The 14,702-nt window shown below is 40.6% G+C and overlaps 1 protein-coding gene across 1 annotated transcript in view; it reads right to left on the minus strand.

Annotated features, from left to right (window-relative positions):
- Window positions 1–14,702, minus strand: part of Lmbrd1 (LMBR1 domain containing 1) — a 91,466-nt gene that overhangs the window by 55,117 nt on the left and 21,647 nt on the right. Inside the window, exons 4-5 of the mRNA XM_052745260.1 lie at window positions 5,241–5,338; window positions 3,982–4,049 (exon numbers count right to left, since the gene is read on the minus strand). Coding sequence (XP_052601220.1) covers window positions 3,982–4,049; window positions 5,241–5,338 — 166 coding nt within the window. The remainder of the gene's footprint in view (window positions 1–3,981; window positions 4,050–5,240; window positions 5,339–14,702) is intronic.

The raw sequence follows: 14,702 nt of genomic DNA on the forward strand, positions 1-14,702 counted from the left end.
GTGGGGTGAATTTGATCAAATATATTGAGTGAAACTCTCAAAAATTATTAACAATATTTATTTAAAGAGACAACTGAAATCAAATAATGATGTGATACATCAGTCTTGAGGAGGCAAAAGCAGTTAAGACTATCGGGCATTTAGTAAAATGATTTATGGCAATCAAGAGTTGTAGTTTAATGGGATAGATACAGCCAAATCAAATCAATACCTTCTTAATTTCTCTTTCTCAAAAACAGCAAATACAGATCACCCCAGTTTCCATAGCCACCGTAGCAAACAGAATGGGAACATAGTAAGATTAGAATTCTCCCTCTCATCATTGAAAATAATAAACCTGAAAAGCTGATTAGGAAAAACAATTAGCTTAATTCAGTGTATCACTGGGAAGAGGCAAAGAAGAGGCTAATTAATGACTTTTGGGGATATGAAATTGAAAGGATGAATTTAGCGCAAACACAAGATTTTCACCTCCTACCCTCAACCACCACATCACATCCTATCTCTCTTCTTAATGTTCATCTGTTCCTTGTTCCTTCCTGCTCTCTTGAGTCTATCAGACCCTCACCTCTCACCTCTCACTAGTGGCTTACCTAGCTGATCTTGCTACTTTTTTAACACATCACTTCACAAACACAATTCCTAAGAGCCCTGTCCAGGCATCCTTTATAGGGCTGTGACTTTTAATCAGTCATATATATTAACTTCCCTGGAATCACAATCACACATCTCTATGTGCTAATTACACATCTTCTCATTGCTTAGTAGGATGGAACTCACCATTTCTTAAACATTGCACACCAGATTCAGAGCCTATATACCTGTCTATATCATGTGCCCACGGTCTATGTGATCATTTGAAACATCACATTGTAGTCTGTTGGTTGTTTGCTTGTTAGTTTGAGGGGGAAAGTGGTTTAAAGTCACATACTTTTTATGTCATTCTTCAGCTGAGTGGAGCCCCTGTCCCACGAGATTGTTGTCCTTGAAAGAGGTAGAGAGACCCAACAGTTTCCTCCACATAGCACAGAAAAAAATGACAGTAAGGGGCGGCCATCTGTGAGCTAGGCAGAACTCTTTCCAGAGGCCAAACCTGCCAACATCTTGATCACAGACTTCTTACTTCAAGAACCGTGAAAATTAAATGTCCACTGTTTAAGGCTTCTGGTCTGTGGCACTCCGTTATGGCAGCACAAGCAAACTATTGCCGTCTACATGCCGTTCGCCTTTTCTCTTCACATAGCTAACTGACCCATCAACTCACATGTCAGCTCCACTGCTACTCGTTCCTAGTCTTCTGATTCTGCAAGGATGAGAAAACTTTTGCTCCTCAGCACCTACAGCTCGTGTGCATCTCTCACTGGAGGCTTAAACACTAATTAATCTACTTACATGAATCCTGGATGTGAACCTTGAGAACAGAGACCATCAGCTTCCATTTCTGGTCCTAAGATCTAGCACGAACACAAACCACAAGTGCTACAAAAAAATCTAGACTACACCCTGGCCATATAAATTATCCACAGATTTATCAGCAAGAAAACCTTTCAAAGAAACTGGGGTATTATTGTAGGAGCCAGAGGGGTTGAGGACACCAGGAGCACATGGCCCGCAGACATCAACTAACTAAGCAGGGCTCACAAGGGCTCACCAAGACTGAGCTGGCAATCATAGCCTACATGGGTCTGAGCTAGGTCCTCTGCATACACACACACACACACACACACACACACACACACACACACACACACACACACACATACACACACACGATAGTTGTTAGCTTGGTGGTTTTGTGGGACTCCTATCAGTGGGAGTGGGGGTGTCTAGGACTCTTCTGTCTGCTCTTGGGACCCTTTTCTTCCTACTGAGTTGTCTCACCCAGCTTTGCTATGAGGGGTTGTATCTTGTTACACTGTGTTCAGCAGTTATCCCTGGGAGGCCCCTGCTCTTTTCTGAAGGGAAACAGAGGAGGGAGAGGAAGGGGGGGGGTGCAGGGAAGAGGAGAGGTGGGGGGTAGCGACTGCAAGGAGTAGAGGAGGGGAAACTGCAGTGGGAATATATTAAAAACAAAAACTAAATTTAAAAAAATTTCTCAAGAAATTCAATAATTCACTTAACTGAAAGGTATGCCTCATTCAAATCTTTACATATGGTAATGAGAAGAGCACTGTCCCAGATACCATGATCCTTTTACTCTGGCTTCTGTAGAGATAAGTGATTTTATTGGCAGTTCTCAGTCACGTTCTAAATCGGAGATCTGCCACGTTAGTGATTGTATTTATGAAAATATAAGTTTTACTGTCATTTTTTGTTTACGAGTCTATGATTACCCCAGAGCTACAAAAGGACTCACAAACCACACAAACTAAATGCACTGCAAACCTAAAGTATTTGCTTCATATCAGTCCCTTAAGCTTGCTGACCCCCGTTCTAAGTAACAGGCTAACAAGATTTCCATGTCATCAGGGAAATTCGCTTAAATACCTCTGAGTTTTAGTAGGAAAGGGGGTTTGTAAAAGTATATTCAGTAGCTCAACAAATAACAAAACCCTAAACGTATGCTCTTTCAATGCACCCCTTTTATGACCCAGCAAGACAGGCAAAAGAAACAGGAAAATAACTGAATGGGAAGCATATACTCCATGGTCCTCGGGACCCACAGAGGCCACTGGCAGATGTCATTCCCATCACAATTACATCTAATGAATGTTTACAGTATTCTAAGTTATTTACTGAAATTGTAAACACCAAATTATGGGCAGGAAGGCTGGTTAGTGGTTAAGAGCACTTCCAGAGGATCTGGGTTCAATTACCAGCACCCATATAAAAGCTCACAATTGTCTGTAATTCCAGTTCCAGGGGGTCCATGCCCTCTCTGACCTCTGCAGGCACCAGGAACCAGGCACCAGGCACACAGGTGATGCACAGATATTTATGCAGGCAAACCCTATACATAGAATAAAATTTATTTTTTTAAAAACCCACCAAATTAATTATAAACAAAAATTATTAAAAGCATATTGCCACCTAATGTATGTCCTCAAGGGGATGTGAGCACATGGGTTTGGAGGGATGAAAGGGAAAAGGAAATGATGTAATTGTATCATAATATCAAAAGAATTTTAATTAAAAATTTTAAAAACCATGACATTGCAAATAAGGATCATTTTGTTCACCTTTTTGCTATAAAAAAAATGTGAAAGGATAAGATCTATTTTAACAAAGGCAAAAATCTCCAAGGAACAAGGACAGAAATCAGATGCATGAATCAATGTGTAAAGCTTCACTGAGGGAGCTCACTGACTGGAGCTCACTGACAGAGATCTGACAGGGGGGCAAACACAGGGGCTGTACAGACACGGACTTCCGTTTTTAACATGTGACGATCATGTCAGGAGCCCTGGGAGCCCACTCACACGAACCGCTGTCCCCTAAGAAGTCGCTACCACCATCAACTGATGAATTCACACTTACAGCCGCCCAAAACACTATGGCAATAGTGTCAATACTGGAACATCACCAAGAATTGGACAAAATACAAATGTAGGCCGGGTGGCAATGGCGCACACCTTTAATCCCAGCACTCGGGAGGCAGAGGCAGGTGGATCTCTGTGAGTTCAAGGCCAGCCTGGTCTACAGAATGAGATCCAGGCAGGACAGGCACCAAAACTACACGGAGAAACCTGTCTTGAAAAACCAAACCAAACAAACAAACAAAAGACAAAAAAAACAAATGTATTTTTGTAAAACCAGTAATAACAGAGGGTACACGACACAGAGATTTGCAAAGTGGCTAGCAGCAACTACCAGTGTTCACTGTGTCTCCATACAATGGGACATAAAAGGCCATTTGTTTGGGTTTTTTTTTTTTTTTCACATTTTGTTTTGCTTTCCTTGTCTAAATTTTTCTGAATGAACCTTCAGTTATTATTACTCAAATATTTTTTTCCATTGGCACAATGAAAAATCAAGACTTACCCAACGAGAAGAAGAAGTGCGCAAATCACAACGAATCCCAAAGTGTACTTCAGCGCTGTTTTAATTTGCTAGAGGCCAAGGGGGAAACATATCAGTTAGCAAGCCTTTACATAAAAAGGTACTGTGACAGCATAATAACGCTCTCTTTGATATCAAATACACATTTCAAGTCTAGAGTGCAAGATTTCAATTGTTGGACAGAAAAGCCTTCAAATTTAAAGAAAATGGCTGGTCGGTGGTGGCGCACACCTTTAGTCCCAGCACTCGGGAGGCAGAGTCAGGGGGATCTCTGTGAGTTCAAGGCCAGCCTGGTCTACAGAGTGAGATCCAGGACAGACACCAAAACAACAACAAACAAATTTAAAGAAAACTATAATCAGTATTCTGCATCTTAAGTGTCTTTGCAAGATTCTAAAATCTGGAATGGTTAGACCCTTTAGAAAGGCACCACACTGAAAGCATAATTAGATGAAACTGTCAAAATAGAAAAATATTCCCCAAATGAACATTCAGCACCTACAATATACCCTTAATGCAATCACCAAAAGCAGTTATAAGAATAAGCAATATTCTTTTTATTTGTTTGCTTGTGTTTATTTTTTTGAGACAGGGTTTCTTTGTGTAGCCCCGGCTATCCTGGAACTCATTCTGTAGACCAGGCTGGCCTCGAACGCAGAGATCTGTCTGTGTCTGTCTCCCTGTCTCCCCAGTACTGGGATTAGAGGTGTGTGCCACCATGCCCGGCTAAGAATAAGTAATAGTCTTATGATTGTACATGTTTATGTCCATAAAATATCAATACATAACAACTACATAAACATCTATATGTTTTGCTACATTTGTCAACATAAGTATAGATACACACATATAAATCACTATGTAGCCAGATTGGTGCTCAACTCGGCAATCCTCCTGCCTCCTTCTCACAAGTGCTGGGATTACAAGTGTGCACCGCCCCACCTAGCTCGTATGTGTGGTTTAAATCCATGTACCACATTTATCATGCCAGGCACTATTCTAAGCATTTTATGCAAGTAAATTTACCTAATTCTCACACCAAGTGTAAGGTAGGTACTCTCTCCTCTATTTTAGAGGCAGGGAGCCGAGTCCCAAAGAGAGTGAATAGTTTTTCCTAAGTCACCTAAGTCACCAGGCTCTAAATCAGGGCTAGAACCAAGTCAAGTGGAGTCAGGCCGTTTTTCACACTGAAGAAGTGACCTTCTGAACTGAGCCGAGCACCCCAGACTGAGCCAACTCACAGTGCATTTACTGGTGTCGTCGTCATCCTTCTCCTCATAGTAGAAGTAGACAAAGGGGATCCAGAAGAACACACAGAAGAGTATGATGGAGTACAAAGCTGTGGGAACGGATAACAAATGGCACGATAAGACGACCAGACTGACAGCCTGTAATCCCGACTCTGTTAGTACATACAGTATTCAAACAGCCTTTCCACTTCTCATCCCAGAAATCAACGATAGAGTAGAATAATATATAACAACACAAGTCAACTTTCAGACAGTGCAGAACAAAACTGACGAAGTAACTGTGGAAGCCAATGTCCAGGTTCTTATTATGTTTCCAGTACGCAAACCTGTACACTGTCTCATTTCAAATCATTTTACACTCATTCCTGCCCAACATGTACCAGCCACTCTCGCAAGTTGAAGAACAAGCTAAAATGATACTGTAATTTTTATAGAAATAACTGCCCTATGCTAAATACAAACACACAAAATTAGAACATTGGTCTTAAATAAAACAAGGTAAAGAAAAGGTAAGAAGAGCAACAAATCAGTAAAACTAGACTCAGAGTTATTCGGCAGGAATTATCTCTCTGCTTTAAAATAATTAGATTTGAGATATTTTCAGATAGTAAAATATTTTTAATTCAATACAAAGCTTAAACCATGAGCAAAGATCCAGTATATTTATGAATTAAAGAAAACAATGTAAGTAACTTTGAGAGATTTTAAAACCCACAAAACCTGTTTTTAAAGCTGTATATCAGCATTTATCTCTCATATACATAAATTCAGGAAAAATAATAGCAGTACAGCCTCATAAACCAGTTACCATGTAGCAGCTGTCACATTCCTCTGTACAAGGAAGCAAAGCTACCTGCTCACACACTCAGAATGGCGATTGCACATGAGAAATTTGGCAAGGACACAGAGAGCCCTGTGTAGTCCTGTAGGAATGTGAAATGGTACAGCCATGGGAAACAGTATGATGCTTTCTCAAACACTGAAAGTTACAACTCCCATCAGTGAATGATTATACTTCTGTGTATGCATCCAAAAGAACGAAAAATGGTGTCTGATTTATTCCCATACCCACATCCCATGTTCAAAGCTTCATTATTTATAATAGCAAAAACATAGATGCAACTGAGGGTCCACTGACAGACAAACAGTGAAGTACAATATAGCATGTATGTGAAATGACTATTACTCAAACTTAACAAACAAATTCAGGCATACACTATAATATGAAGTCTAAAACCACTGCATTCACTGAAACACACCATTCACAAAGAAAGAAGACCTATATAACTAAACCTACAGGAGACACTTAAGTAAAACCCATGAAGACAAAAAGTAGAAGGGGGGTTGTCCAAACCTCCGTAACTTAGGAGAAAGATGTGACTGCACACAGCTACAGAACATTTAACCACGGTCCTAATCCTGGCCACACGTGAGTGATCCTATCTGTAAAGCAATGACCTGTGACTGCTGTCAGGCTCATTAGCATAACAAGGTACAAGGCAAATCCTACAGCTCATCCTACAGCCACGCTGTCCACTGTGGCTACTGCCTGGGAATCTGTTTCCCGGCTTCATGCTAGACTATGAAGAACCAGCAGATCAGGGAACACACATCTTCATCCAAAAGGAAGACTTCATTTTCAAAAGTTAAAAGCAGAGGAAAACCTAAAACAGATACTCTGCAGCAGAACATACACACAGAGACCAAAATCACATTTAAAGACGCTCATTGTCCTGGCCATCAGGAAAATGGGAAGGAAACCAACGATGAACTCAAACTAATCAAGCTAAATCATCTGTAATGACTGAAAATAATGGAAAAGATCACCTGTCCACCAAGAGGTCTGAGTGTACATTCACACAGAAGACACACAGCAGTAAGTAGGTGTGACACAAAAGCAGCTCACAGACCTTATGCTCAATCAAACAAGCCCCGGACACAGAGGTACAGTTTTTATGACTGAGAAAGAAATTCTCCAAACTAGCCAAACTAGTCTCATGGGAAGCCAAAACACTGGCTAGGGCAGTGACTGACTGGTAGGAAAACTCAGAAAAGACGATTTTCCGACAGGGAACACTTCTTCAAGGCAGCGTGAAACCGAAGAAACCGCAGAAGAGACTCGACAGTCTCCAGGCAGCAGCCCCAGGGCTGGTTTCCTGACAGCCCAGGCTAAACTGTCTTCTCCGCCTGGTTATTTTTCCTCGGTGCCCTTCATCAAGATTTCTGCCTTTAGTCCGTAAATGCTAAACTCTAAGGGAGAACTAAATTAACATTTATTGCTGGGTTATTTCTATCACCCGCTCATCCTTCTACATCCACAAAGAGAAAAGCAAAAAAGCTTCTGTACTGTCATGAAACAGAACTGTTTCCTTTAAAGATGTGCCTCAGACCTATCCTCACCGGAAGTCCTTCTTAACTCCACCAGTCAGACACTATCAATCCTGACACTTAATAAAGAGCACTTATACTTGTGCTTTGATTAAAGACTGCCATTCGCAAATTACCGTAAGCAGGTGGGCTAACAGGCCCATTAATATCAAAGATCACATTAACAAAAGATCTCATATGCACAGAAATTGACACAAATTCAACTCATGGTTTCTTTAGAAAATTTAAATAAGTTTAATATATATAAACCAGCAAAACAAGTGAACCGAGAGCTACTGGCAAAGACCACATGCTAATCCCCCCACACTGTTTTTCTTTAGATACACAAAAAGCGAGAAACCACCTTGTGAATGCTTTGTGTCACTAAAGGATAATACATGTAAAATGAACTTAAATAGACTAGGCTTCTGAAGGATTAAAATTCAAGAGTGTTTGTCTCCTGATTACCAGTAAAAATGGTTAATCTTTAACTCAACGCACTATGATAAAGAAAAACAGATAGTCTTTGTGGCATAGACCTGTAATCCCAGCTAACTTGGGAGGCTGAAGTACCAAGATTATAAATTCAAGCCCCCTCCCTCCCTCTCTGTCCCCCGGGCTGTAAAGCAAGTTCAAGGCCACCTTAGACAACTTACTGAAAGCCTGTCTCAAAATTAAAGTAAAAAAGGATAGGGATTTAGTTCAGTGATATGCTTGCCTGGCCTGCCAAGGTCCAGTCTCCAACACTAAGAAAAATTAGTCATTACGAAACTTTTAATCTTGGAGGGTTCAAAGTATAAGGATACTATACTCTGGGAATAAGAACGTTTTCAAATTTCTTTAACATTTATCCTGCTGAAGAAACCCGGGGTCAAGACTGCGAGCTGCAACACCCAACACCCACCTTCTTTCAGCCTCCATTTCCTTTTGACCTTCCCCCTTTCTACTGCTTCCTGTTTGAAATTGATACACAATGGCTTAAAATAACTCCAATGCCATTTGGACTTGTTATGCTCTTAAGAGACTATGTGCTGAGCATGAAGACCAGAGAAGAAATGAACTTCGGATCCTTCTGATAGGACATACGCTCAGCCCTGGCCAGCCTATCCCTCCAGCTGGTGTGATAGCTGCTATTTCCTGCTGGTGCTGCAGAATGAGACCAAAATGACCAGGGAGGAATCATTCTTTCCTCCCGGAGAAAGTGAGTCGGTCAAACCGCTGCTGCTTCGCTCTTGGCTGGAAGCATTCCCAAACAGCTTCGAAGCTTTAACAACCATCGCACAGTTCAGTTAAGAAAGTTTCATAATGAACTACTTGGAAACTTAACTGCTCATAATGGACTACTTGCTAAGGGACCAGGAATGGTGGTGTAAACTGTCTTGTTCCCTTGGCACTGGGCAACCCACAGGCTATGGATGGGAGAAGCCATGCTGTGCTCTGTGGTCCGTGGCATTCTCCAAAAGAAAGATTTCTCAGTTCATTTTATAAAGCTACCCGAGTCTTCATACTTAAACCTGACGAGAATAAAATAAAGAAAAATCACAGGCCTGTATCAATGCAGTTGACTCAAGAGTTCTAAATGAGAACAAATCAAACACAGCAAAGGACTTTCTAAAATACCACTACCTTCACCCATTCTGATTTCCCAAGACATGCAAAGTTGGTCTAATAATAATTAACCTATGTAGTACGTATTATTTTTAAAAGACTTATAAAGCCCCTAAGTGGAATGATCCTCTTCATACAGACAAAAGGGCTCCAGATAATATGTATTCAGTTAATAAGCACCTTGAATATGTTTCAGCCTTCATTCCAGAGGTAGGCATATACCTAAGTCAAACTGCAGAGCCCTATCTCATGAGATCAGACTGTAAAAAAGAAAAGATGCAACATCTCACCTCTTGGGACACACTAGTCATTTTTATTAGGAGAACACAGGAAGTAATTAAAGTCACTCTGAGATTACATTACAGAAAGACTCTGGCTTTTGTCACGGTCCCTCTTTGTCCTAGAGGTCCCAGCTCCCATGCTGTACTAGGGCCTACAGAAAAGGGGTGCTGGTCAACAGGCAAGTGAGAACTGGAGGAGCTAATACTTCCCTAGCAGAGCCTCGGGAGGACTACAGCATCAACAAACACCTCCCCTGTAGCTAGCTTCGCGGGAAGACCCAGCGGAGATGCACTCAGATCCCTGATGCACAGAAATTGTAACATAAAGTCTATTTTTCCACACTGCTAATTTTTCAGAAACTTTGTTAAATGGTAAGAGATAACTGAGACAAACTCAGAGAGAGGAAAGCACAGCCACTCAGGCATTCTCTCATATATGCACTGAGAATACAGAACGGGAACTAAAATGGCTGGTGAGCATTCGCTTAGAACTGGTATCTCGAACAACAGTCATTTTGTTCATGGTTTTGTTGTTTCCCTCTTTATAGTATTTATTCCACAGATCACACTACAAGGCCATTTTTAATAGGAATAATTGATAATAAAATAACCAGGAAAAAAAAGATTAGGCAATTTCTGATGTTACTCCCAATTGTCCAGTAACTGAGGACTAGAATGTTCGCTTCAAAGCTACAGACATGAAACAGCAGGAGGCAGAAACAAGGCAATTAACATCACAAACTGCTTACTCCAGGGGCCATGTTTCATACAAGTCAAAGAACCACATTCCAGTTCATAAGCCTTTGTCTTCATAACTTAGCCTCATTCTCCTTCTTTCATCTGCAAATTAGGGATAGGATTCCAACTATAGAAAATCACATAAAATGATAAAAAAACAAAAGTTAAGCTGTTAAGCTTCACGTTATCATGAATACCTGAAAGGCTAATATGGGTCACAGTTTGGAGAAGTCAGTCAAAGAAGGTGGAGCAACCATGTGAGTCAATTGTAAGCTTGCCAGATGGTAGTGATAGAGAGCATGGTAAATTGCGGTGCTCACTTCATGGGCAAAGGGCAAAGGAAGTGTGTGTTTTGCAGGTGGGGGGGGGGGGACGGACCAGGATGCCAGGTACCCTAGGAGGGCACACCCCAGTGACCTTTCTCCTAAACCCATGGTGCCTCCAACTAATGCCACCTGGATGAGTGCCCTCAAATTTCCAACTACTTAGCTACTATACAGACTGTTCACCATACTTATCTCTAATGTCAACAAGGGATTTACTATGACAAAACTCGTACATTTTACATGTCGAACAGAAATCGAACAGAAAAAGTTAGTAAATTTAAAGAGTTGTGTGACTATTACCGCAGTCCACATTTAGAGCATTTCTATAAGAGGCTGCCTGTGCCAGTCTGCAATCTGAGTCTGCCAATCTGAGGCAACCACGGATCTAGAAATTTGGCTTTTGGGGATACTTCACACACATGGAATTATTCAAAATAATCTTTTTCATCTGATTTCTTCACTAAGCTCAGGAGTTTTTTGTTTTGCAAATGCTGACATAAAAAGTAGTATGCCTCCAAGTCTGTACATCCATCTCTGTTGCAGGTATTCAACTGTGCATTTGTAGCATTGCGAGCGGCCACTGCAGGCAAGTGACCACCTGCCAGGTGCAGATCAGTCCTGGGGTCTTGCTGATCTCTAACTTAGATTTCTGAATGTACAGTCCACTTTACAGGCATGCATTTTATTTAAGCAGTCACCAGCTTTTGGGCTTTCAGATTCACGGCTTGAGGCTACTGGGAACACACGTGGCTTGTGCGCACTGTTTGCTTCTGTTAGGTAGATTCAAGAAGTGGAACTATGGGGTCACATAACAGATTAACCTTTTGAGAAAATGACAGGCTGTTTTCCAAAGCAATGTACCATTTTACATTCCCACGGGCAGCATTTGAAGACTTTCTCTATACTCGACACTATATGTATTATAACCCGCTAAGGACTTAAACCGCTAGTGTCCCCCAAATTCAAAATAGTATTTGATGATTAGTTAGAAACCATGAACCTAATAAGCCACCCCAGCAGAAATACCTCCAATGTGAAGTGATGGGGATGAAGGTAGGATGACATTAAGGTAGACTTGACAGACTTATCTCCTACAGGACTAGATCATTCAGGTCCTCATGAGGAAGTTGCTTGTTTAAACCACCAGGTCAGCTGCATTTTAGTAAACAGCCTCAGCTAAGCAGCCCTCTCAGTTGAGGCATATAATTTATATTTCTCAAGTGATTAATAATGCTGGCATTTGTATGTATTCATTAGCCATTCATTTATCTCCATTGGTAAGAATGCCTATTCAAATATTTTGCTCATTTCTGATTAGTTTGTGTTACTAATGATTAATAAGCTATAGTATCAATATACACTCCCTGTCATATGATTTACAACTATATTCTTCCTGTCTGGCAATTATCTTTTTTCCTTTAATGGAATTTCTCTAAGTATCCAAATTAGTGTTTAAAACTCAGGGGTTCAAGTGATCCACCTACCTCAGTTTCCCAAATAGATAGGACTAAAGGTATACACCACCACAACCAGCCAATCATTATTTGTTTGTATCTTGTGTTCTGAGGTCAATTATTATACATAAAGTCCCATGTATTAAAGATTTCCCCCTCCCAATGAATCAGACCCAAGTACACTATGTCTAACCAAAGATTACCAGATTCTATTCTTTCATTTATTTTAAACATTTGATACTTTTATAGGTTAGGGCATATTATCTAATTATAGTCCTAACATTAATAATATATCAATAATAATTATTTTTCTTACTATATCTTTTAGTGTATTAGCTGTTTAACCACTATGAAAACCCCTTCTTCATCTCAGGTAATACTCATCTTAAAGTTCATCTTGTCTGATATTAATACTTATTCCAACTGCTATAATTACTGTTTGTATGGCATCTTTTCCCAGTCTTTGATTTTCCTATTCTTTGTGCCCCTGAGTAGAAGCTCTCTGAGAGTAAACTGTTCAGAAGTGATTTTTTAAATCCTCTATGCCAATCAATGGCTAATGTGGATGGAGTACTTTCTTCATTTACATTTAAAATGATTTGATAAAGATGAGTTGACATTTTCCATTTGCATCTCACCATTACTCCTGCCTTTCTCTCCCTGCCTCCGAGCCCCAGCCTCCCTCCTTTACTCCCTTAGTTTGTATTAAAGAACTGTTTCCTAGTGGAGCATCTTGATTTCTGATTTATCTCACTGTATATTTTTAGAAGGATGCTCTTGGTGGTTGCTATAGGAATTGCACACATTCCCTCAATTTATCATAATTTAATTCCAACGAAGAGTCCCAGGGCAATATAGTTGTTTAAAACAGCTAGTCTCTTGTACAGTTCCATTTTTTCCTCTTTTACTTTGCACTATTACCATTAAGTAGTTGGCCGGCCTGCCTACCTACTTATCTATCTATGAAGGACATCCAACACTGCAGTGTTATAATTGCTGTTTTATACAGCATGGCACCTTTCATAAAGATGAAAAGAGAAACTTATCTTCATATGAACTACCAGACATTTACCTTACCAATGCTTTCTGGTGACGTGTGTGTGGATGCGTGTGTGAATTCGGCCTACAGTCTAGTGTCGATCCTTGTCACCTGAAGGGCCTCCTTCACTTTCTTTTGTGAGGAAGGCCTGCTAGCAATAAATTCTCTCAAGGTTTGCCTTAGAATGTCTACTTCGTCTTCACTTCTTGAAGGGTAATGTTGGTGCTTACAGGATTCTTAATTCGGCGGTACATTTTCTTTCAGGACCTGGACTACTGAAATCTAGTGCCTTCTGCTGCCCAGTTTCACATTGGGAACTAGCTATGAATCACACAAATGTTCCCAGGAATTTCCCAACTTTCAAGATTTTTCTCACCTTTGTGCTACATTTTCGAATGACATTTCAATGGTTCTCTATTCTTCCTATATGAGCTGCACTGAGGCTCTTAAATGTGTGGGCCGGGTTATGGTTATAATTTCTTCTTACAGTTTTTTCCTTCTCCTTTCTCCTTTCCTTTGGAACAGTCTGTCATAACACAGTACTTTGAAGCTCTATTGATTTCTCTTCAACCTTCCCTTTCCTTGGATCTTCAGATTAGGTCATCTGTCCTCAAGTTCACTGAGGCTTTTCTACTGCCATGTCAAACCTACCAATGGGACCTTCTAACAGAGGTTTCCTTTCTCTGTTGTAACTCCTCAACCTCAGAATTTCTATTCGGTTTTTTTAAAAATCGTTTCTAGCTCCTTATAGAAAAATTTTCATTTGTCTCACTTCCCTCTAATGCTTTAAATTTCTTATGCTCTGAAGCAGTTCACCGTGGCTTCTTTGAAGTTGGCCACCTAAATTTAACATTTAGAAATACTGTTTGATGAACTGTGTACTTGTTACCATGGAAGGTCCTCTGAACTCTTTACAACTGCATCGAAACCGACATTTGACAGACACACTATCATTTGAGGTATGTTTTGGGTAGCGCTCACCCTGGGGTACTGCTTTGCCTAAAAGGATGCTGTTTCTGTTTTGTTTCTTTGATCCATCACTGTCTGTGTTAAATCTGTCAAATCTAGTTCCCACTCAGTGTCTTCATTCAACTGTTTGGTTCTTGTTTTGTTTTGTTCCTGTCTAAGCCTGTCTTTCTTGTGTCTGTCTTCATGTTTGAGCAATTCAATGATGAGCCAAAGACTGGAAAGTACTACTCAAAATGAGTACCCAGCAGTTGAATGGGGCACCTTCTAGAGCTGCCTGTCTTTGTGGCCTGGCCTGCCTGGCAGATCACCAGTAATCAACCAGGGGATCAAGGGCAGGGCAGACGGGGGGGGGGGGGGGGGGGGGGGGGGGGGGGCTAATAGCCAAGGACAAAATACAACTCCAATACTGTCTGCAGCAATTCTTAAAGTCTCCCAACTGTTACTGACATTACACTTACATCCAAAGTACTTCAGTAGTGGGGTTTTACTCAACTTTAGTCCAATTTTCTATTTTTCTTTGGGGGGGGGGAGTGATCTGCTAATCTTCTTACCTGACCATGGCCAAAACCCTATCCTGGACTCACTTATGTGATAATACAAATAGTCTCTTCTTCCATTTACAAGTGGAAAACTCAATGGGCTGCCCTAGGTTACAGAGTAAAATATTTATT

This window comes from Peromyscus californicus, unplaced genomic scaffold (genome assembly GCF_007827085.1).
Source record: "Peromyscus californicus insignis strain IS unplaced genomic scaffold, ASM782708v3 Scaffold_19__1_contigs__length_69161282, whole genome shotgun sequence".
NCBI classification, from domain to species: domain Eukaryota; kingdom Metazoa; phylum Chordata; class Mammalia; order Rodentia; family Cricetidae; genus Peromyscus; species Peromyscus californicus.